Below are 24,470 nucleotides of genomic sequence, written 5' to 3' on the forward strand. Positions count from 1 at the left end.
TCTCAAGCGTTACACTTTTCATAAATCGGGCACACTTTTTTTTTTTGGCAAACTTATACTACGCATGAAGTATTCCATTTTAATATTTATATGATGACTTTGATTGGTAATTAGTGGATAGCCAATTGTTAAAAGCATGAAATAAAAACTCAGCCGTTACATCGTGATGAGGCCGAGATGTAACGGATTTGAAGGTTGTTGTTACAAGATTTACTGTGTTTGTAACGAAGCTTTGAAAAAACCCCGCATTTTTTACCGATACACAACTGAAACGCCCGAAAAAAAGCTTGTAGGCGTGAGTTGGTCAGAGTTATGTGGCAGACTCCATTGTTGCTGGCGTGTAGCAAGCCCTTAGCAACCGCATCATAGAGAAATAAAGAGAGAAAGAAGAAGAAAGTAAAAAGGGTTGAGAGCTGATAAGAATGAGTTAAATATGTGGTAAGTGGGACGGCTGTTATTAGTTAAACGAAAGTTGGGACATTTGTATGATGCTCCACTTTATTGTATATTTGACTTTTTTACCACTCAACCTCTCTTTTTTACTTTTAATTTTTTTATTTGAAAGAAAATTATTACGGATTACCGTAGTATTGTAATTATTAATTTCAATCTCTTATTATTATTTTCATTATTTTATGACATATAAAAAAAATATATTTAAAAAATTACATATCTAAAAATATTTTTGAAATTTCTACCGGGATGACCACAACCCGATCAACGCATCGTTTCCGATACTGCAACACCGCGACCGTTTCCACGATCGCAACCGATACTACATTTTTATTCTATTGTTAAGAGTTGATTGTATCAGCGATTTTGACTAACTTGCTGCCTTAGATGTTTTAGCTAGATGATGAAAGTTTGCATTAGTTCTTGGTTGAATTGTAGATTTTGGTACTAATTTATGGACACTTGAAAGTTTTGCTCACCCATGCTTGAAAGCATCTAACAAATAATCATGTTGAATCAATATCATATTGCTTTGCACACTATCCGTGCGCCCCTTAATGGAGATCTCGAAGATGTACCACTTGTCGTAAAATATGACAATCATCTATCTCACTCTCTAGTAGATAGAATGAGCTTGTCAAAAATTTATGAGTTAAGATGTTGAAATTCGAAGGCCCCATATTTAAATTAGCACAGGGCCCCAAAAATGGTTAAGACGGCCCTAATGAGTGACAAGCAATACATGCATGCGTTACCCCTTAATGTGACACTTTAAAATTGAGCGTATTTTACTAGACGCAAGCCAAATACACGTTGCAAAGCTAGGAGTGCCACTGCCATCTACTATCCATCCTCAAGTACACAACATATAATGTATCACCTTGAGATTCTTTTTCTCGTTGACCCGAAATTGTGGATCGATGGAGATTGTGGGTGTACTACATATGTAAAATTAATGACTTACCAATGTAGTGGTCACATATGTATATACCACTGTTCTCGAAAAAACATTATTTAAAGTAATTTAAACTTCGATCATCCTCCTCATCTCATAGTTTAGTGAAACAACTTTAATTAATGAAATTCAGGTTATTCTAGGAAAACTTGACATTCTTTCTACAATTTTCTACAAAATTTGAGTTTATACTAAGGGAATTGAACTTTCAAAATCGTTCACCTTTCTAAAAAAAATGTGAAAAAATAAGATTTTTATTTAGAGTCAGATGCGTCCATGATCATGATACCTCCGGCCGCACGCATATTACTCGCATTATTAGCGGGTCCGAATTGGTGATTACGACACGGGGTGGAGACTGGTGACTACGAATTAGTGGATGACGTCTTTGAAACAGTCCCGTTCGACACTTCCAGTGCCTCAAAAAAATCCAAAAACAAAGACAATTCCTATTGATCTTGCTCATCTACACACACCCAAATTCACATACAAATTTTCTCCTCCAAAATTAATGCACAATCAATTCAAATTCTTACTCTTCCACTTCAACCTTCATCATCATTTCAAATCCCTTGAAATTCTGAAACAATTTTACAGAAATGTTACTGAAATTATCACTCAAACAATACACAGTGCTTGCAATTCCAGTGCAACCTCCGCCATTAAAGCTAACCCACCATGGATTTTACTGTTGTAAGATTAGATCATCTGCAAATGATTCTACAGACCGGAAATTACCCTTTAAATTCCCGATTCAATGGAGGGATCCCAAGTGGAAGCTTAGTGATTTCGACCCCGGTAATTATACGAACTTGTATCTCAATTAATTTGGTTTTTCCTGTTTTTTATTAGAAAATATGAACTGGGTATTAGATTTGCTCTGAATTGTGATTGAGTAGTTGTTAGTTTTCTCATTTTGGGTTCGGAATTGCTTGTTTGATCATTCTTTTTATTGATAGAATTGCAATTTCTGTGAATGTGTATGTGGGTTTATGTGGATTGGTAGCATAGTAGATTAATATGATGCACTTAAAGAGAATGATTGATGCTGTTTAATATTGATTTCTGCCGAAAATTTGTAAAAATGGGCAAAATTTGAGCAAGAAGAATTGGAGCTGCATGAACATGAAATTGTGAAGAATGATATGAATGTTGGAATGTACAGGGATTACAAATATGAATTACTTTTTCTTAGGGAAAAATTGAATGGGGCACTCAGTGTGGAGTGAAGAGAGTATGAAGATTTTGGAATTTCATACGAAATTTGCAATTGTTGATCAAATTAACATTAGCTCGGGCATTAATGTCTCTATGTAGACTTCCCAACATGGTTTAGTTTAGGAATTATCATAGCAGAGTTCCAGAAATTTCCTTTTTATTTTTTAGGATTCATTTTTTCTTTGCACACAGTGTTTATTGTTTAAGCTTTTCACTTCAATAAGATAGACAGTTTGGCGTAATCTTTTTGCCTTGATAGAGAGGCTATTTCCAATTAACCCTTGTTCTAATATGCTATAAACTTATACTACCTCATGATAAATTAGAAGTGGAGGCATTTATTAAGTTCATTACTTTTGAAAAGCCAAAGATTTCTCTTCCATGGCAATCAGTGCTCCACATGTGGAGTATTTGGTAATAGATAGAATTACTTTTGCTTCTCTCTTCCTCTTTTGGAGGAGGTGACTAACACACAAAATGAGCTATTGTATGTGTGTGTGTGTGTGTGCGCGCACTAGTGTGGATAAGTATCAAGGGGTGTCGGTCTCTGACGGTCTGACCCTTATCTTGCTTAAATTTTCTTAATTTTGTCATAATCATTATAGAAGGCCGCCGACCATCTCCAATCTTCTATTTGTTATGGAAATCTAAGGTTTTGAAGTTGAATATATCTTTCTATCTGAATGAAACCCGTGGCTACTTTAATATTAATGCTCTACAAACTTGAAGACTTATAAAGCTATTTTGTCCAATGATTATGTAATGTGTGGATGTTATCAATGTGAAGGGAAAAGGAGACTGTTGTTTGTGTGTTTTATCTGAGTGCTTATCATTTTTGTGGCAAGCTGGTGATATTAGACTTCCAGTTTTGAGCAGCATCGCCGAATTTGTTTATAGGGATAAAAATAATTGTCGTTTGAAGTTTTTCTCTTTGGTCATATTTAAAGTTTTGTGTCTGATAAGTATGAGGATAAATAGCTAATGGTTTTCATATATGAGATATGGTATAGTATTTTGCCTCCTTTATAATATTGTTTTTTCTTCTTTACCCAGTTTGCTCACTTAGTCACTTGGATGGGTCCATTTGGGGCTTTGTAAGGGTTATTTTTAATCATGTTCCTCATTGTTGTGTTTGACATGCTTGTGTTCCTTGGTCCTTTATACTCCCTTTTTTCTCTTAAAGCTTGTCTAACGTAGAATGCAGCCATAATAAGGGAGCGTACCTATCTTGTTGTATCCTTTTTCCCCCCTAATATTGTATTCCCAATTCTGAACTCCTTGGACATTATTCTAAAAATACTTGTCTAGCATTTTGGACGTCTTTGAAAAATGAAACCTTATCATGGTAAGGGAGAGGGAAAACTTTATTCCTCTATACTAATAGGTCTCTTTGCTGCAAATAGAAGAGGCACTTCATTCATCGAAATTGAATAAATTATATGGTTCGTGGAATGATCTAGGGTTATTGAGCTGTGGCTGATGTTTAATTTTGACCTTTCTAGATACTGTGAAGAAAAGTTTGAATACATTGCTATCAAGAACCCAGAACTTCTTAAATGAAGCGACTTCTCTTTATGTTAAATCTGGAAAGCTTGATGATGACAATGATGTTGATCATTATGATGGTGAAAATATACTCATCGGAGAAATGACTCTTCAGAGTGAAATGCTTGATGGAAATCTTTCTTTAGCTGCTGTTGTTTCAATTGAACAATTCAGTCGGTAAAGCACTCTCAACCTTGTACTCTTTGCATCTTATTCACTCTGTTTCCAATAAAATTTCCAATTCTCTCTATATGCTTGTCCTAAATAAACTTTCAGTTTTCCCCTTGGGACCTACTTAATATATAACCCCTACTTTATTTCACCTAACTAATACTAATAAACAAATTTCATACTTTGTTTTATTCATCTCAAATTAACAATGCCCCACCACCTAGGGACCAAGGGTCTTTTAAATTTGTGTGAAAGGAAAATGGGAACATTATTTGGGAAGAGAAAGAATACTATACTCGGTGGAGTCAATTTTATGCTAATCCTATACAGTAAGATGTGCATAACATATTGATGAAGGAATAATGTAGAACTAAGCATTTTAGGGTATATTTTTTGGCCTCATGGGTACTCTGTGGTTGGGTACAATTTACAAATAATTCTTTAGTCTGGGAATAAAATATCCCTAGGCCCTTGGGTTCCCTGCACTTTAGTCGTAGTGGCATAGTGTTCAACCTGTTAAACCATTAAGCATGCTGTCAGCTTTGTTAACTTGAGGACAGAAGAGCACTGTCATCCCTTACAAATTCAACTTTCTCTTATCATCTATACCCCTTGGCTCTTGCTTCTTTTGTCTTACCTCCCTAAGAAAATATTCTTTCTTATCGGTTAATGTTGCAACGTTTTCCTATTTATGCAAGTTTTAATTATTTGCATATGATTTCTCTCTTTGTCTCTTCATCATATGGGTTTCTCTATTTACTCCTTTCTATCTCTCTCCTTTTTATATGGGTTCCTTATATTTCGTACTCCCCTACATGTAATAATTAAAGAACAGACTCAACAGAGTAAGTATAAGTGTATAACTCAAATTTTTTTTTATTCTACTATTTATAATTATTATTTCAATAGAGAATATAAGTTGGACATACATACTTCCTCCGTCCAAAATAGATGACATGCTATTTGGCACATATATTAAGAAGGGAGATAGAGTGACAAAAGACATAAACACCCTTACAAATGAGGCCAACCATTTTAGCTGACCTGAACCCCACCATCACTGCCACCTTCAATTACTTAGCTACCTCCAAACGGCAAACCCACCTTTTTCTCTCCCTCTTCATCACCTCAGTCAAGTTGCCCCCCGATACCATCATCTCTCCTTCGATTCTCACTCATCTTTGTCTTAGCAACCCAACTCCAATTCACTCCACATTTAAACCCAAAAACCCATCATCTTCCTCCTTAAAAATCAAATCCAACCTTAACTTTCAAAAATTGATGTGGGTATACTTTTTCTAGACAAATGCTAGCAGTAAATATAAAAAATTACTCCTCTAGTTTCGAAAAAAACAGACGTGGGTTTATTTTTTATGTTTGATGCTAAAATCTTTGATAAACTTTGTTTTTCATTGTGGACATCGATGTTGGTGGTGATGGTAGAGACTTGCTTTGATTTTGTATTTGGGGAAAAAAAGTTGCTTTTCGTAAGTCTCAGCTCGTTGATTCAAATCTTGCCCCACATTTCATCTCTTTCTCCACATCCACAGGAAATTGCTTCTTCAAATAGACGGGAAGGAAATAGTCTAATCCCGGCAATGAGGGGGGAAAGTCGGCAGCAAGGGAGGACTGAGAATACGGTGGTGGTGACTGACATGGGAGAGAGAAAATGAGCCATGGTGGTGGCTGTGACAGAGGAGAGAGAGGGGGTCAGGGAGAAGAGAGGAGAGAAAGACAATTTACCATAAAAAACTTACCCAAAATAGAAACGTGTCATCTAAAAAGAAAATTCTCAAAAAGGAATACGTGTCATCCAATTTGGAACGGAGGAAGTAGTATAATTTATATTAAAAGTTTCCTTTATTTTCCAAAATATTAAAGGAGCAACAAGTAATTAAAAATAAAAAAAACTTGCAAGTTTCTTGATCAAGTACTCAAGCTAATTAGAGTTCAATTAAGCTAATCAAGGTTTTGACTTAAGTTAGAGCCTATATTGACCTGGTTTGAGTCAGGTTAAGGTGTTAATTAAGTTTATCTCTAGGGATATTTTTTTTATTTTTACTATCACCAATGCACAAAGTAGATTTCATTTAGTTCCTTCACATGGTTACAATCCCTTAAATTGTATTAGATACATCAAAGATAATTCAGGGAACTATGATGTGAAATAAAAGAAAATTTGAATTTCTTGCGGTCCTTATCCTAAGAAGTGTACATCAAGGATTTTCTTAAGTTAGCTTTAAGCCTTTAAGACAATTCCTATTGGTAATTTTTTATTTTATTGGCTAAGCACGGACATGCATCACGCAGGATGAATGGATTGACTGGGAAGAAAATGCAAAAGTTATTTGAAGCTCTTGTGCCCAAATCTGTGCACAAGGATGCCCGGAATTTGGTCGAGTATTGCTGCTTTAGGTTTTTGTCGAGGGATAATTCTGATATTCATCCTTGCCTTCAGGTTAGTGGGGCTAGGTTTTCATCTCTCCCTGTCTCTCTCTCTGCTCTTGTTTGATGTTACTCTACCCTGTGATTTGAAGGACTGATATAGCTCTGTAATTTTTTGCCAATGCTTCTGTTGATTACTTCATTACTTGATGACATAAAACAATACCATCTGTTATTAAGCTCAATCCGATCTTTCAAACTCTGAATAGTTATGTTGATTAATAAGTTGTTGACTTGTTTTGTCTATATATTAGTTCAAATCCTTAAAAATCTAGTAGATACACTTTTGTGAAGATGTGGCAATTTAACATTATTGAGATTTTTCGGTTGTTTCAATGAGTATTTAACCTTGGATGAAATTTCTAATTGTTTGGAATATATTATTTATGTCTAAAGTACATTATTGCATAAATAAAAAAAATCAGAATATAATGTGAGTTTGCATTTGATTATTGGTTTGATCAGGAGCTTGCCTTCCGGAGGCTGATATTCATTACTATGCTTGCTTGGGAAGAACCTCAAAGACTAGAAAATGATTCGTATCCTGATGGTTCTGAAGCAGCATCATTACAGGTTTCATTTTTTGATTGACTCCTAGTCTACCTACTCTCTCATGTTTGATGTTTCTTCTGCTTCTACTGTCATGCTACTTGCTTTTAGGGTACTAGTCCTATATGCATTTGATGAGTGCGTAAATATCTGCAAGGATGATAAAATTAGTATTTTTTTTAATTCCATACATTCAATGAATAACGTGAACTAGTTTCTTAAAAAAAAATTAAAAAATTAAAATAAAAAATAAAAAACGTGAATTAGTGCTAAAGGTATCCATTACACACTGAATGATGAGATTAACTCTAATTCATTACTTAATAAACAACAAACACCAGCTAAACTTATATCTCTTTCCTTCACTCATCTCCGAATGCCCTTGAACTTGATCTTCACACTTATCCATTAATTTGTCTGCCGCATGAGAATTGACCTGTTGATATAGTCCAGACATGATTGGCCACTTTATGGCTTGTTTTTGCAAGTTCAGTTGCTTTCATAATAATCTTCATGCATTATTTTTTTTCCTAATCAAATGCGTATCTATAGATTGGACGGTTGGCTAAAGGAAGACTTCTTTCTTGTGTAGACAAGGCTTGTCAGAGAAGAAGCCTTTGTTCGCATTGCACCTGCTATCTCCGGTGTCGCTGATCGAGCAACTGTGCATAATATCTACAAGGCTCTTTCGGGTGATAAAGGAGGAATTTCTTTCAGCGTTTGGTCCTCTTACATCAATGGGCTTTTTAAGTGAGCATTTTTTATTTTGCACTTTGATTTGAACTCTTGAATGTGGTTTGTTGCTCTGACGGGACGTTTTGAGGAAAGGGTTTAACTTTTATACATCATAAGAGTCTGTTTCTCATCCTGCACTCATCACTCCAAAAAGGAAATTAATAACCCCTTTTATGATATGATATACATTGTTGCTCTAAAAGGAAGAGATATAGGAGAATGTGAGCTTTATTTTGGTTTCTTTCAGTGTGTGGTTCCTACGGGCGTGGGTACCTTGCATCGTACTACCGTTTCGCAAAAAGAACATATTATACAAATGTAAAGAATATATAACTGTAGGGAAAAGAACATACTATTATAATGTAAAGAACATATACCTAAAGTAAAAAGAACATATTTGCACCTAAAAAGAGTGAATAGAAACATATGTCCATGTTCTTTGATTGTTAGTGTAATGAACTTTTATTTGTGATATAATGTTCATTGCTTATTTGAAATGTTCATTGAATTTTGTCTTAAAATTATGGTAGATATATATAAATAATGTTCATTACATAATATCTTCATGTTTTTTTTTTTTTTTTTACAAGTATTATCTTCATGTTCTTTATTAATATTACAGATGTTCTTTAGATATACAAAAAAACATAAAATTGGATGTTCTTTACAAAACTGATATATGTTCTTTAAAAAAGAACGGTATGTTCTTTACAAAACAGCTACATGTTCTTTTCGCGCTTTTTGTCTATTCCAGGCTGCTGTACCTTAGAATTTTCAGGTTTCTTTATCATGTACATGTACCCCTTTCATGATATGAATGACTTTGTCTCTATTTCCTTTACCAGCCAATCATTAGTTATATGGTTTACAACTAAACTCCCCTTGTGGTAATTAATCAATATTTTCAATATTCTGTCTCGTGGGACTGAGGCTTATTTCTGGTTATTAATTCTATTTCTTTAGTGTCCCTACTTTTTATTTTGGCTTTTCATGATTTGTCACGTCGCTGGAGATTTGTCTCATGATTGACTTCTGTCTAAGATGATGCAAATTCTATTATTTTAAATCTTACTTCGTATAAAGTTTCACTATTTGATCACATGTAGTCTGATGTTATCTGATGGTTCATACTAAGTATGTGTGTGCTTATTTTTGATGTAGAGTACACAAAGACAGGACTTCCTATAAGCCTCAACTTCCCCACACTCCATCCGAACAAGTCTTGTGTGTGGGTTTTAGCAGGAAGCAGCCAATTCTGAAATGGGAGGACAACATGGCATGGCCAGGAAAACTGACTTTGACAGAAAGAGCCATCTATTTTGAGGTAATTTAACTTGACTAACTATGTTTTCTGTAGGAACATTTTGCAGTACTTTTAGGGATGTTTTAACCTGGCACAAATTAGAGTTTACTGTTAAAATTCTCAAAACCATTTGGTATTCCTTCTATAGAACTGTTGCAATATATCTATAAGAATATATTTAAGGGAACATTGGTTTTTTAAAAAATTCCTTAGTTTGATTGAGCAGTATTAAGTTTGGGACATGTTATACTGAAAACAGATGACGAATGTACTGAAAGGTGTGAGTTTATGAAGAAAAGTTAGAATTTATTGTCAATGAAACCCTTTACTAGTTCATCTCTTTGACCAATTAAGGCAATGGGGCTTATTTTTAGCTAGTTCGCCTGAAGAGCTAGTCTTATAGAACTAAATATAAGGGGCAAGGGAAAATGTATTAAATCACTGTTTATTAAATGCAGAAGAAAGTTACAGGTAAAGCCTTAATTTTTATGAGTTTCAGTACCTTACTCTTTTTTTTTTCCTTTCATGCTTTTATCTATGATAAATTAGCAACTTAGTCTATGTTTCATCAAAAAATTAGTTTCCTTTTACAAAAGTTTCCCAGACCTTTATCTATATAACAGCATTGTTTGAAAACTCAAAAGTAACATTAGCTGCTTGCAATTGTTTGGCAGCCAATTGACTTTTTTAAGAACAAAAAAGTTGAGAGATTGGATATCACGGGACACGGGGCTGAGGTGAAGCAGACTAAAGTTGGTTTATTTGGATCGGTGCTCTTTGACTCAGCTGTCTCTATTTCTTCTGGTGAAAAGAAGTAAGTTTCTCAATGTTTCTTTTACCCTGTAGCTTTGCATTATTTCTATATTAGTTTTTATTTGCTCTTTGAGTATGATCTGCTTCATTTTAGCTGTGAAGTGTGAACTGTTATCTTCATTGTCATATGGCCAATCTGACTTATGGAGCATCACAGTGTAACCCCAAAATAGAATTTAAGTGATAATGGTTGTGAGGGTTTATAGATCTTATTGAGAATCTAGCCGGTGTTACAATGAGCCATGGTCATTTGTATGTAAAGATACAAGAGATATGTTTGTCTGTAACCAGGTCTTATATATGCCAGTTGTATTAATATCAACTCTTGCACTTTTCTCCAATAACTCTGCCCCTACACCTATATTTTTATTCGTAAATACCATCTCAAAGGCCAAAAAAAAAAAAAAAAAAAAAAAGCTACTAGTATTATTTCATTTCTGTTCCTTTTTGCCTTCTTTCTCTTTTGCTTTTAGACTCTTCCCCCCCCCCCCCCCCCCCTCTCCCTGATGAATAAGGTGGGGCTGATAATTATGAACAAAATTGGAGGGAAATGAGGGGAAACAAATGAAAGAGAAGGAAAGTAGCTTTTTTTGGGAAAGCAGAACCTTTACCAATAAGGACATTTTTGTCATATCTAGGGTACCGTAACTTTAGAGTACATCCTATCAATGATGCAATGAGCTCTTTACAAGATATGTGTTTGATGAAAATCTTTTTAAATAATTAAGCTTTTGCCAATTGCTCAAATTCCTATTAGCATAGTGATTCTGGATCTTTTACATAAGGTATGATTGTGAGGCATTGCATTGTTTTTGTGTCAGTGTTATAGCTTAGCCATACTTGTTTATTAGCTCACATTACACATAATAATACAAAATTGCTTTGTTTATTATGTGCGCTCTATTTTTCTTCCTGAAATTAGATATAAACCGTGGGTGTTGGAGTTTATTGATCTTGGAGGTGAAATGAGGCGAGATGTTTGGCATGCATCTATAAATGAAGTTATTGCTTTTCACAAGTTTGTGCGTGAATATGGACCCCAAGAACACGATTCAGTTTCTCATGTTTATGGTGCTGATAAGGGAAATGAAAGAGCTAAAATAGAGGCTGTTAATAGTATCTCTAGACTTCAATCTCTTCAGTCTATCAGGAAGCTATTGGATGAGCCTTTGAAACTTCTTCAGTTCTCATATTTGCAGTATGCTCCATATGGAGATGTTGTTTCCCAAACTCTTGCTCTTAACTATTGGGGTGGACCATTGGTTTCAAAATTTAGGAAGGTAAGAAACTACAGTAAGAAGTCTAGGTCCTTGGATGAGGCTTATGAAGACCATGTATATGATGTAGATGGAAGTGTGTACTTGAGCCAGTGGATGAAATCTCCAACCTGGGCTTCTAATAATTCAATTTCCTTTTGGAGAAATGCACCTCTAAAGCAGGGAGTAGTGTTGAGCAAAAATATTATCGTGGGAGGTGCTTCCTTGACAGAAAGGGCGGCGAGAATATGCAGGGAAAAAAGTAAAGTTATTGAAAAAACGCAGGCCACCATTGATGCTGCTACCTTGGAAGGGATACCAAGTAACATTGACCTTTTTAAGGTCAGTCTACTTTCTTGTGTGCTAAATAAATACTTATATTTCATCTTATTTTTTTTCTTAACTATCTTTTACTATATTTCATTACTCAACATTTGTTAGTAGAAGAAAAATGGGATCTTATTTATGTGGAGAAGAGTAATGTTGTTCAATGTGTTTTCAGGAACTTGTTTTCCCTCTAACTATTATGGCTAGAAATTTTGAAAAGCTAAGACACTGGGAGAATCCATTCTTGACAATCTCGGTTCTTGGACTGGCATATGCTATCATATTCAGGTATAACATTTTTTTTAAGTAATGATAATGGTTACAACAGTTGTAGTACGCTTCTAGATTTTTTCCATTGAGTTCTCCCACAATTTCCTTGTCAGAAATCTGCTAGCATATGTTTTTCCTACAACATTGATGGTAGCAGCTGGGATTATGCTATCATTGAAGGCCCTAAGGGAGCAAGGTCGACTTGGAAGATCCTTTGGGAATGTTACAATTCGTGACCAGCCACATTCTAACACTGTTCAGCAGATCATAGCACTTAAGAAGGCCATGCGTGATATGGAGAACTTTCTTCAAAATGTTAATGTCACACTTCTAAAAATACGTACTGTTATCCTTTCTGGTCAGCCTCAGGTATGTAATATGTATTAGAACTCTATTTAGTATGTACCTATCTAAAATTAGATCTGATGCTAATTCAAAATGGCTTAATGCACTTTCCGTAAATGTGTCTGTGGTTTGTTTTTCTCCGTTCTTTTTTTTAGCTATATTTTTCAGTACGACATATATTTATGAAGGTTATATCTTTCAGTATGACATAATTATGAAGGCTAAATCATTTAACTTTGTATAAAATAATTTACATTAATTGACTATCGGACATAGCATATTTTGTAAAATCTGAATGTTTATTTGTTTTTTTTTTTTTCCTGATATATCTGCTCAACTTTGTATTTTTAGCTAAGAGGTTGGTGAGTGATATTTGTGGTAATGAACTTTCTGTACTTGCCATTCTCCCTCCCTTATCCACTTCATATGTACTGATAACCTGCTGCTTATGCTCTCTTTTTAGAAAACACAGTAACTGTTTGCATTTCTGGTGGCACCAGAGAGCTTAAAGATAACAGCAGTAGCTTAATGTACAAACCTCCCTCCTGAAGGGGAGTCTTTGAGTTTATGTACAACGGCACATATCCTTTGCCTCTGCCACTAAGAGACCTTTTTCTAGTAAAAATTTTATTAATTTTGCAACAATTCAACATCACTAAACTTAGCGAGTGAATAAGGTATTTTAACATAATTACGTGAATTAGGGAATTGAGAATTTAAATTGTGAACACATGTAAAATCAGAGGTTTCATGAAAATTATGCTGATAGATTCATCATGAGCAGATTAAGGATTAAAGAAGATTCTTTTCTTAAGGGCTCAGTGAGAGAAGGCTTATTATTCCTACCTATAAATTTGTTTAGCAACTAAAACAAGTATTCATTTCACCACTACCAGAATTTGGGAGTTCTCAACATACACATATCTAAACTTCTGACTAGTTAGACTGGTGGAGAGGCTACTAAGCAACTAGTAATGATGAAAGTTTGCGTCTGACGTAAACCTGCCCATTGCTTGGTAAATTTTGTAGGTAAATCCTGCCTTTGTTAAGTGATCAATATTGAGGGCCTTGAGGCCCGTATTAGTATTAAGTTCATAATCACTCTCCAGTCAACCTTTCTGTTTTTTATATGGTGGAGGTAGAACAACAATGAGTTTTCCTTCAAGAAGTTGTGGAAGACCCTAAAGCACGAGTTTTAGAACTTGTTGCTAGTGGTCAGACCCAAGAAGCTGAAGGATTTTATACTTTCCAAAACTTAATTAAAAAACCTTTTAACAATTTCTGAACTGGTAACAGGTAGGTCAAGATTTTGAGGAAAAAGTACGCAACAATCAATTTCTGTATACACTTTTCTTATATTTTCTTTTATGGTTCCAATTAGGCAATCACCCATTGTGCCACAGAAACTTGAACATTTCAAATATGAGCCAAATGGTTGCCCACCTTGAACATCATCTGAATGCAGCAAGGTTTACTACTTAATACTTAACATCTTTCTGACATGGGAGATTTTTTTCCCAAAAATAAGTGACAGAACAAAAGTCCAAAGGAGTGAATGGAATTCCTTGTCTAATCATACAATTTAATGACATTGTAGAACCAGTATTATTGGGCATTTAATTTTCTCATGAACCATACTATGTGACATTTATTTATTTGTTTTGTTCAGATACGATTTTTTCTTTTGGATATTGCCTAGTATCCATCTTTATATAAATTTTCATTGATGCTTTCCAGATAACCAATGAAGTCGCCCTAGTTTTGTTATCGTCTGCAACGATCCTGTTTATCGTTCCTTTTAAATACATTCTTTCCTTCTTTATATTTGATCTTTTCACTCGTGAACTGGAATTTCGGAAGGAAATGGTATTAAGGTTCAGAAAACTTCTGAAAGATCGCTGGCAAACTGTGCCTGCGGCTCCAGTGACAGTATTACCCTTTGAGAATGATCAAAACAAGGAAACCAAAGAAGAAGAGTTGCAAGAGAAATCAGAGTGAAGGTAATTCGTCTAATTCCTTGATGCATATCCTTTTTTTTTTCCTTTCTCCCCAAAATTTTGTTTCATCCCTATGGCATCAAACCTGAAAATTGTTGGTATTGAGTGTTTACTCTTCAATTCTTCTGGTTCACATTGACGTGGCTCTTGTTAACTTTCTTGGCTTGGTGAACTAAAAAAACTAGCAAAAACAATTTGGTCTTAACCAGATCACCAGAAGCCCTTGTAAAAAGTCAATTGAGTAGGTTCTTTGAGCTAACTCAGTCATGTAATCAGAGTAAGAATCATGATTCCACCGTATCTGAGCAAGTGCCTTGATTTCAATCTTCAGCCCTGATATGCTACAAGGTAGCTGCTAAGCATGCTGAGTGCAATGATTTGGTCGCTGAAATAAAATAATAAACATGGTTATACATGCTTCCTGGTGTAAAGTTGGTCAATGATGAACAATTAACTTGCGTTGATTTTTCTGTTAAGTTATGCCTAGCTGTTCATCCCTTGACTGAGAACTTGGAACTTTGGATTCTAACCCTATTTTTTGAAGTTAAGCTATAGTTTAGATTTTGCTTTTTGATCAATGAGATTATCTTGATGAACAATCAAACAGATGCTCATTATGCAGTCGGATATACTGGAGCTGGTGATTGTGCTGGTGGATCATTATAAGCATAACCACAAACTGCAAAACAAACTTTCTCAAAAGTTGTGGAAAAGTTTGCTGTCTCCTTGCTCATAGAGCAGTACTCATAAGTCTTGGACTTAATTACAACTTACAAAATCAGAACTTCGGCAGGAAATTGATTTTTTTCTATCCTGCTCAACATCGAGCTCTGCTGGGAAATTGTCCTCGAGTCTCCATCCCAACCAGCTGTGCTGCAGATTTCTTCCTCTAATGTGATGCAATGGCCATTGGTAAAGCTGAAACCCCTGATGAGGCTGATATTCATTGAAGTCTGGTGTTCCCAAAGTGAACCTGCCTGTGTTGCTGGTTTTACTCAGGTCCCTAGCATATGGGGAAAATGCCACAGATTCCATTACTAGTGGGGTCCAACAAACAGCTTGCTCGACCCGAACCTCGGTGGCCCCATCTAGGTGTAGCGGTGAAATTGGCAATTGTCATGGTTCCAAAACCAAAACTCGGACTTCTAACTTTCAACTTCATTATTCCTGGGCATAAGGTCTCTATGCAGTAGTCTACGATTGTGAAATTGCTGCATTCTGAGAGCCGTGCACCTGTTTAGCGTAACCTCAAGTTTTTAGGACACTTGTTTCATATTGTGATAGCTTGTAAATTTTGTATAAAATATCTCCGGGATGGTAGTGAAAAAGAAGCGAATGTTATGAGATCATTACATGATTGTGAATATGTGATAGCTATTATTATCGTTTTTCAATGGTGATGCATGGTAGTGGAAAGAAGTCTTAGTGGACTTATGATGAGTACAAAGAAGTCCATGCACGGTCCATGATCCACCCGTGTTCCTCTCGTATTGTGTCAGGCTAGTTGAGCAATTTTTGTATTGTGCTTATTAGCATCATGCCAACTTGGCCCATTTACATCTGTAATTGTTGTTTCATATAGCCGATAGAGGATATGTATAACTTGTTTGAGAATATGTATAATTTGTTTGATGATATGTTAACAATGGCAAAACATTCATTGAAGATCTTGTACTCCAGGTAATGGTATAACATAATTTGCTCATTTCTCAACCAAAATACATGTATCAATGCTCACAATTCAACATACAATTATATGGGACAATCAATTTCAACAATTATGCATCACATAAGAAAGTCCCAATTCGATTTTTTGGGCATTTTTCGAAAAATCCGAGAATCTCAAGCAGTTAAACTTTCTCTCTCTTCCACCCTGGATGACCTTGCTCCTCTCCTTTGCCATAATCACCACCAACTTCTTATTAGGTGCACAAGAAGATGACGATGATACTTCTCGAATGACAAAACATTGGGCGCGGCTTGCCGAACCCAATACTTTGTGTTAAAATCACACAAAAATTACTATATTAGGAAAGTGTTTTTTTTGTTGCACATAATGTGTAGCTTCTATTTTAGGAATTGTTGCAGATTTTATGAGACGGAGGTAATATTTTTGTATGTGACTCATTTTCTTCCTCCTTCTTCCTTCCCATCATCACAGGCACTACCATCATCACAACCACCACAACCACCACCATCATCATAGCCAACATCTCTCTAGCCGATCTTCTTTTCCCTGTCGACCTCCGATCTTCTTTTTTCGCGTCGACTGTCAACCTCCTTTTCTTGGAAATGGAAATGTAAGGATGAATGAGAGGAAGTTAAAAAAAAAAAAAGAGGTAAGAAGGAGAGAGGAAAATGTGGTTTCCTTTTTTTTTTTTTATGAAGAAAAATGTTTTCCATCATTAAGGATGAATTTTCCACTCTTGGGAAAATTGTTTTCTACCCCTTCATAAACCAAACAGAGGAAAATGGGGAAAAAAAATGGAAAAATTATTTTTAATACGATCTTGCTAACGAGCGCCCCGGGGCGTTAGATAAGGATAAATTATATTGGTTGAAATGGTATTAAGTTAGGAATTCATGACAAAATCACGCGTCGTTCGGTGTCATTAATTTTAATTTAACTCTTATATTTGCACTTTGATTCTCTTATCTAACGCCCCCGGGGCGCTCATTAGCTTTTGCTTTTTAATAAAAACATTTTACATCAAATCAAAAAAGCCGAAGTGCAAATAAGTTTATATAAATAGTCCCTCCATTTTTAAATACTTGTTAGGTTAGATCTACGGGATACGGAATAGTAGTCTATTTTACTCCGTTTTAAAGAATTTTAACATAGAAAGCGCTACGCAACTCCCAACCAAAAAATAAAATCCGCAAAACCGATTTGTGATTTACGTTCTTCAGTTTTCAGACACTGAAGATCCAAATCCCCTTTTCTTCTTAAGCACTTTCACCCTCCTTATTAATACGACCTTGTCAAATTCGTTGACTCTTAACCCCTTTACTTTGATTAATTCATTTACCATCTTATCACTTTTGTGTTTCTTCGTACCATTTTGATCCATCTCACATTTTTCATTTTGGGGTTTCATCACTTCAATGTAATTCTTTCATGGGGTTCAAGTTAACTTCACAATGGGTTGATATTTGATGCATAAGAAGCAAATGGGTTCAACTTTTTTTAGGTAATTTGCTTGTATTCTTTCTGGGTTTTCTGAATTTTGATGATTTTTTTTTTTTTTTTTTTTTTTTTCTGGGGTTTCTGAATTTTGATATTTTATTAATTCTGGATTTCTGTATTTTGATATACGAGTATATTTTTTTCTTCAGTGTTGATAATGCTTGTAATGTGTGAGTAGGATTTCTTGATTAATTGGTGTATTTATTGAATTTGTTGATTAATTGACATTTTCTTGATTGTGATTGATTTAATTGTTGGATGGGATTGTATTAATTGTTAAATTTGATTATTAGTTGATACTTGCTGATGCAATTTCTTGAAATGGAAACCTGTAACTTTTTTTTCTAAAATGATTGTTAAGCATTTTTGGGACAAGGTATTAATTTATATTCCCAAAATAAGAAATGCAGTTAGATTCTTTGTATATGTGTGATTAATGTGATTATAAGTAACCGTCTAACATTTTAAGTTGAGCGTCTGGTGTAATGTGAGTTGATTGTGACATCATTACAATTACTTCTTTGAACTAACACTAGTAATTGTTTTTAGTGTTCTGTTAGATGCTTGTATTTAGTGTTCTGCTGATTGATCAAATGTAGGTATTTGTTTTTGTTGTGGTTAAAAAGAAAGTACAACCATTCAAGAGTATTGATCATTGTACTTTGGTTTCAGGGTGTAGAATCCATAGGCTGTGTTTGGATGCTGGGGTCACTGTGGTTGTTATTGTCAAGAGAGATCTGGATACGTCGAATGTAAGTCTTGAGTTATTATCATTGTTAATAACAATAAGTGTGGGTAGTAGTTGCAAGTTTGGTTTGAAAGGTAACAAGACTCAGCAAGTAATTTTAGGTGTTTCTTAGTTGTGTGAATTATGCAAGAAAACAAGTTTCCGAAGCGGTATTTGATTGTACTTTTGACATTCATATGTACGTCTGTCTGCTACATTGAGCGGGTGGGCTTCTCAATTGCTTATACAATTGCTGCTGATGCTGCTGGAGTTAATCAATCAAGTAAAGGCACAATACTTTCCACTTTCTATTATGGTTATGCCTTATCACAAGTGCCGGGAGGCTGGGCAGCCCAGAAAATTGGTGGCAGACGTGTTCTGCTGCTTTCATTTGTGTTATGGTCACTGACTTGTGCTCTAGTCCCGCTGGATCCCAACCGGGTTTTCATGTTGGTTGTTGCACGCCTTCTTGTTGGTGTAGCTCAAGGATTTATCTTTCCCTCGATTCACACGGTTTTGGCACAATGGGTTCCTCCTCATGAAAGATCTAGATCTGTTTCTCTTACCACATCTGGGATGTACCTAGGTGCTGCTGCAGGAATGCTTCTGCTTCCAAGCCTGGTGAAGTTTAAGGGTCCTCAATCTGTCTTTGTAGCTGAAGCAGCACTAGGAGCCATGTGGTCTATGTTGTGGTTTAAATATGCATCTGACCCTCCTCGATCTGAGCATCCCAAAGCTGCTGCTGCTGGGTTTGGGGAAAATTTATTACCTGTTAAAGGTAATCATAAGTTTAAAGTGGAGAATGGAGGTAGCTCAGCTAAAAATTTAAACATACCTTGGAAAAGAATTTTTGTCAGCTTACCAGTCTGGGCTATTGTGGTCAACAACTTTACTTTCCATTATGCCTTGTATGTACTTATGAATTGGCTACCAACATATTTCGAGCAAGGCCTACAGCTTAGTCTCCAAGATATGGGTTCTTCTAAAATGATGCCGTACCTTAACATGTTTTTATTCTCAAATATTGGCGGGGTGGTGGCTGATCATCTTATCACTAGGAAGCTTATGTCTATAACTAAGACTAGGAAGTTCTTGAATACCATAGGATTCATCGTGGCTTCTCTGGCACTGATGGCACTGCCTGTGTTTAGAACTGCTGGCGGGGCTGTCTTCTGTTCTTCTGTGGCACTCGGCTTCTTGGCTCTTGGAAGAGCTGGGTTTGCCGTGAATCACATGGATATAGCTCCAAGATATGCTGGAATTGTTATGGGAGTTTCTAACACAGCAGGTACACTAGCTGGTATTGTTGGTGTTGAGCTTACAGGCCAGCTTCTTGAAGCAGCTAAAGGTGCTGATTATGATATCTCTAGCCCAGAAAGCTGGAGATTGGTATTTGTTATTCCTGGTTTTCTGTGTATCTTAAGTTCAGTGGTGTTTGTGATTTTTTCAACTGGGGAAAGGATTTTTGATTGAGTTAGGCTTTCTACAGTTGATGAATAGGTGCCCATTCATACCCTATTTCACGAAATTTTTGCAAATTTATTGGGTGTAGAACCTTGATATCTTTCATCATTGCATTGTTATGCTAACAATTTTGAAATTATGGATTTATGTCAAGTGACCTTTTGATCTGTAGCTCCTCTAGAATGTATCCAAAGTGCTATATGTGTGCTTTGGTGGAAAATTACTTTTTGGTTGGACTTCACTGCTTACTTGATTGATGCAATGGTTTATTGATGCAAGCGATTTCGAAGATTGGCAATCCATCCTATAATGCTTACTAATGCTGTTTTGCGACTAGTCTTCACACACTATTTGATTTGTGATGTGTTGTCTGCATACACAAGTGACCGGTCTCATTATGTCACTTGCTCGTGTAGAAGTTTGATACGGCCAGAGGTTTTATACTGGGTTTTTCTTGTTACAATGAACTTAAGAAATTGGGTTTTGGTGTTGTGCTGAGAATGTTATCCCCAAAATTCTAACAGAAAATTGTCTCGTAGTCATAGACATATTCTTCATGTAATGCAATAAGGTCTTTTGATTTTATCATTTGGCTGGTGTATTATAGCTGTTGTGCCATCTCTAATTAAGAGACTCGCAAATGTAATTGTTCAGCTTAATAAGAAACATGTAGGAGGAATTTAGCATTAGCATATTTTAAAATTTTTGTTACTGTTATAAACAATTCTATCTTTGTAATTTATTTGTGTACCAATGAGACATCTATTTGTATTCTTACTGTCTGAAACTGTACCAGTGTCTTCTTTCTTGCGTCAACTACTATTTTGTTTACTAAAGTGTTTAAAGATTTTTAAAAAATGACACTTCAATGCCCTGCCTACAAATGCCATTTCTTGTCTAACATTTTGGTGTTTATTGTATTGTCTGAGCATGTTAGAACAAGATTTTGTCTAGAAGTTAGACATCTTCACAGATTTTCCATTGACATTCCTCTGTCAATTTATTCTGATGACTTCATGACGATATAATTTCATCATTTTATTCTGAGATTTATAGCCTTACAGACATGCCTGATGTGTTGCAAATAATCTTTACTTGTACTCTTGATCACTGGGAGAGAACGTATTCTGCAGTAGTTGAACTAATTTGGTAGCAGAGTGTCTTTTAGAACGCAATTGATGGAGCTTCAGCCAGAACTATCTATGGTACTCGTATATAATGTCTCAACTCTGAAGCATAGAGTATAGTATCAGCTCAGAACAGCATCAGGTAAGAATTGTCTTTATATAGAGAATTTTCCATGTTCGCTATTTCATCCATTTAGTTTAGGAACTTGACAAATTAGGAAAGATAATAACTCAAAACTTCTTACTTCAGGGATTATAGTAAAATAAATAAGTAAATAAATAATAAATTACTGAATTCGGTAGCTAATTTTGGAAGTATGTCAGATATATCCAATTCTCCAATTAGTTTAGATTTTATCATGGCATATATTGATATATATCCTTAGAACAGTATGTCAGACTTATCTAAGATAAATAGGTGATCTATCTACAATTTTAGCTGAGAATGTACTTGGTTTTCCACTTATCTTAGGGATCCTTTACTCTTTTGTACTGCCAAGTCGATGCATAATTGCTGAGTCTGTCAAGAATTGTGTTGCCAATATTTAATACTTTGTCTTACTTAAGTAGTAAGCTCCTGTGCTGCTTTGGACCAATTATTTATCGTAAACTTATGGGGCCTTCAGTAATGTGACTAACGTCATAGAGGCTGGTAATTGCCATATGCATTTAGTTTATTTGCTTTTTTAGTCCCACTTAGCGCTTTAAGGTCATGCAGTGACTGTAATATTTTATTGCTCCTACTAGCAAAATAGAAAGTTTTTGCTGACAAGTCATAACATAGACATTGCAAGTTTGCCTGATTTAATCTGTGATGATCCACCTGTTTCTGTTATATGGGATCATGGATTATGATTACTATGTTTTCCCTTATGTTACTCCATTTGATATGGACTGACGTGATGGAACAGTAGGCTAAGATTGCACGTTGCCCCGGGTTTATATCCTGAATGTCTGATTGCAACTGGAAGCTAAGCCTATAACCGAAACCTGTCTATGCTTGATGGAGATGGTTTTCACTCTCAATGAGAATAAGCTAACCTTGATACTACTAAGATACATGTCAACATATAATTGGACTATGTTGATAGCAGTTTAACAGTAGACTACAGATTTACAGAATTTACACTATTGTCCTGCTGAAGCAATTTTATACTAGAAGATTTTTGTACTAACCATATGAAGGATGTTTGCTAGATTAAGTAAACAGTAGAAGTTTCTGGTTCTTTAGTAATGTGCCTCGGTGCCTGTGTACCTGTCCAAAGATAAGGTTATGAATCTTATGATTATATGGATTTTCCCAAACTCTATAGACACTAGGTTATTGATATTGTTGCTGTGTTTTCATGATCTTGTTATATGCAGCAAAAATGTTATCCTGTTGGAAAACTTGAGCTATATTTTTCGCCTGTTGACAAAAATTAAATGTGCAAAAACAGTTACAAAGTAGTTAATAATTTTGATAACTCATGATCCATTGTACAGAGTAGTAAATTACTCATATTTCAGGACCTCTTTAAACACAAAGTTACATCAACTTCATGGCTCAAAGTTCACTGCCCATCACTGCAAAGCATACATTTGTTCACACTATTTCTCATTAAGTTATTACACATCCTATCAGTTTTCACTTTCCAGGAACGAAGTTGGTGGCAAAAGCCCAGGCGTTGTTAGCGACTGGATCAGCAAGATGGTCAGAGAGGTTCTCAATGGGACCCTTTCCGGTAACAATAGCCTGTACGAAGAACCCGAACATGGAGAACATAGCCAATCTCCCGTTCTTGAGCTCCTTTACCTTCAGCTCAGCAAAGGCCTCTGGATCGTCTGCAAGACCAAGTGGGTCAAAAGCTCCACCTGGGTATACCTTGTCGAGCCCTTCACCCAATGGTCCACCACCAACACGGTAGCCTTCGATCAAACCCATGAGGACAACTTGGCTGGCCCAGATAGCAAGGATGCTTTGGGCATGGATCAAGTTCGGGTTTCCTAAGTAGTCGAGTCCACCTTCCTGGAAGATTTGGGATCCAGCCTTAAACCACACGGCTTCACCAAATTTGACACCGTTCTTGGACAGGATTTCAGGGAATACACATCCCAGGGCACCAAGCATAGCCCACCTAGAGTGGATCACCTCGAGCTCACGGTTCCTGGCGAAGGTTTCGGGGTCTGCTGATAGTCCAGCAGTGTCCCAGCCGTAGTCACCAGGGAACTCACCAGTTAAGTATGATGGAGTCTGCTCTGAGAAGGGGCCCAAATACTTGGGACGGTCAGGACCGTACCTGCATTTTACTTCCAGATGTTATTAAGCTTACAACAACACATTTGCATGGTTCTGTTTCAATAGATTATGTAACTCCTAATTTCTATTTTATTTTCTTCTCCTTTTTAGTGACAAGTATTTATTGAAAATTTAAGAAAATTAGTTGCAAACTGTAATATAGTAATATTGTCGTCTAAATTTTGATTGTACATGACAAAATATACCTATGATTGCAAGTACTGATTCATCTATTCAATTAAAACCTTAAACATTTTGCAAAAGTTAATTTCTACTTTGAAAAAGAAAGTTCACATGACTAGTTTAACTAGTTTTTTTCTTAAATCATACTCCCTCTGTTTCTAAATAAGTGCATCACTTGTTTATTGAATTCTAAGTAGCTCAGGAGAAAGAGGTACTTACCATATGCTTTGTGGAGCGCTCTTGACGGTACGACGCATAGAAAACCGGCCTCCGTTGCCACCAACCTTGCGAGCGAGCTCATTTTGTTGCTTCAAGATGGTCTGCCCAGCAAATGCAGATTGTTGGATGGTTGAAGTAGCCATAGTATTAGTGCTACACTTAGTTTATCTGCTATTCTACTTTACTAGTTTGGTGTTTTTATGAGTTGGTGGTTACTATAAACTGATTGATTATATATATATACTATTGATGTTTGTGGCTTATGATGTGGATGAGGAAATTTACACATCACCATCTTCCTATTGGCTATCATCTTAATGTATGGATTTTCATGCTGATTTTTTGGGTGATAAGAGAGGCTGTTTTTCTGCCATCTAAGATTGTAAGATTTTGTTCTTGGATATTATTTTTTAGAATAATGTACACCACTAACTTTGTGGACAAACTGTTGGATTTGCATTAGATGGGTTTACTTCAGTTTTTGTTTATCTTAAAACCATATCTATATTGGCATATTGCATCATAGGTAGGGGTGTCAATTCGGTTAAACAGTTCGGGTTTGGGTTGGGTTTATCAGTTTGGGATATAACGAGTCGGTTTATAACGGATTGAAATAATAAACGGGTCGGTTTGGGTCGGTTTTGAAAATTATCGGGTCAGTTCGGTTTGGTTTTTTTAATAGCAGTTTCTATTCGGATCGGGTCCTTATCGGGTCGGGTTCTAGTCGGTTCGGGTCATAATCAATTTGGGTTGAACTGGGTCGGTTTGAAAACGGGTTTAGCCCATTTAATGTGGGTTTCGGTTAAAAACAGTTTGGGTGTTAATCAGGACGGGTCGTAATTGGTTCGGGTCATTATCAGTTTGGGTTTAACTGGGTCGGTTCGAAAATGGGTTTCGGTTCAA

At 35.8% G+C, this 24,470-nt stretch overlaps 3 protein-coding genes across 5 annotated transcripts; 2 read left to right on the top strand and 1 right to left on the bottom strand.

The window, feature by feature from the left end:
- Window positions 1-1,772: 1,772 nt before the first annotated feature.
- Window positions 1,773-16,047, top strand: LOC145558295 (uncharacterized). 3 transcript variants are annotated; one of them, XM_081619488.1, is made up of 12 exons: window positions 1,773-2,206; window positions 4,129-4,348; window positions 6,653-6,800; window positions 7,253-7,360; window positions 7,929-8,086; window positions 9,233-9,395; window positions 10,049-10,188; window positions 11,110-11,785; window positions 11,946-12,058; window positions 12,154-12,409; window positions 14,123-14,385; window positions 14,990-16,047. In XM_081619488.1, exons 1-11 carry the CDS (start codon window positions 2,008-2,010, stop codon window positions 14,381-14,383), a joined length of 2,442 nt encoding a protein of 813 aa, XP_081475614.1. In that variant the 5' UTR covers window positions 1,773-2,007; the 3' UTR covers window positions 14,384-14,385; window positions 14,990-16,047. The 3 variants fall into 3 exon arrangements, with proteins under 3 accessions (XP_081475614.1, XP_081475615.1, XP_081475616.1); XM_081619489.1 differs by having other exon boundaries at window positions 15,005-16,047; XM_081619490.1 differs by having other exon boundaries at window positions 15,176-16,047.
- A 1,168-nt stretch (window positions 16,048-17,215) lies between these two features.
- On the top strand, window positions 17,216-20,527 carry LOC145559435 (putative anion transporter 5). The gene is made up of 2 exons (XM_081620856.1): window positions 17,216-17,573; window positions 18,242-20,527. Exon 2 carries the CDS (start codon window positions 18,441-18,443, stop codon window positions 19,767-19,769), a length of 1,329 nt encoding a protein of 442 aa, XP_081476982.1. The 5' UTR covers window positions 17,216-17,573; window positions 18,242-18,440; the 3' UTR covers window positions 19,770-20,527.
- Window positions 20,528-22,326: 1,799 nt separating this feature from the next.
- LOC145558296 (chlorophyll a-b binding protein 5, chloroplastic-like) lies at window positions 22,327-23,787 on the bottom strand. The gene is made up of 2 exons (XM_081619493.1): window positions 23,568-23,787; window positions 22,327-23,166 (listed from the first exon to the last, which is right to left on the bottom strand). The coding sequence occupies exons 1-2, from the start codon at window positions 23,708-23,710 to the stop codon at window positions 22,515-22,517; spliced, it is 795 nt and encodes a 264-aa protein (XP_081475619.1). The 5' UTR covers window positions 23,711-23,787; the 3' UTR covers window positions 22,327-22,514.
- Between the last annotated feature and the right edge of the window lie 683 nt (window positions 23,788-24,470).

Source organism: Chenopodium album, chromosome 9 (assembly GCF_948465745.1).
Source record: "Chenopodium album chromosome 9, dcCheAlbu1.1, whole genome shotgun sequence".
NCBI lineage: Eukaryota > Viridiplantae > Streptophyta > Magnoliopsida > Caryophyllales > Amaranthaceae > Chenopodium > Chenopodium album.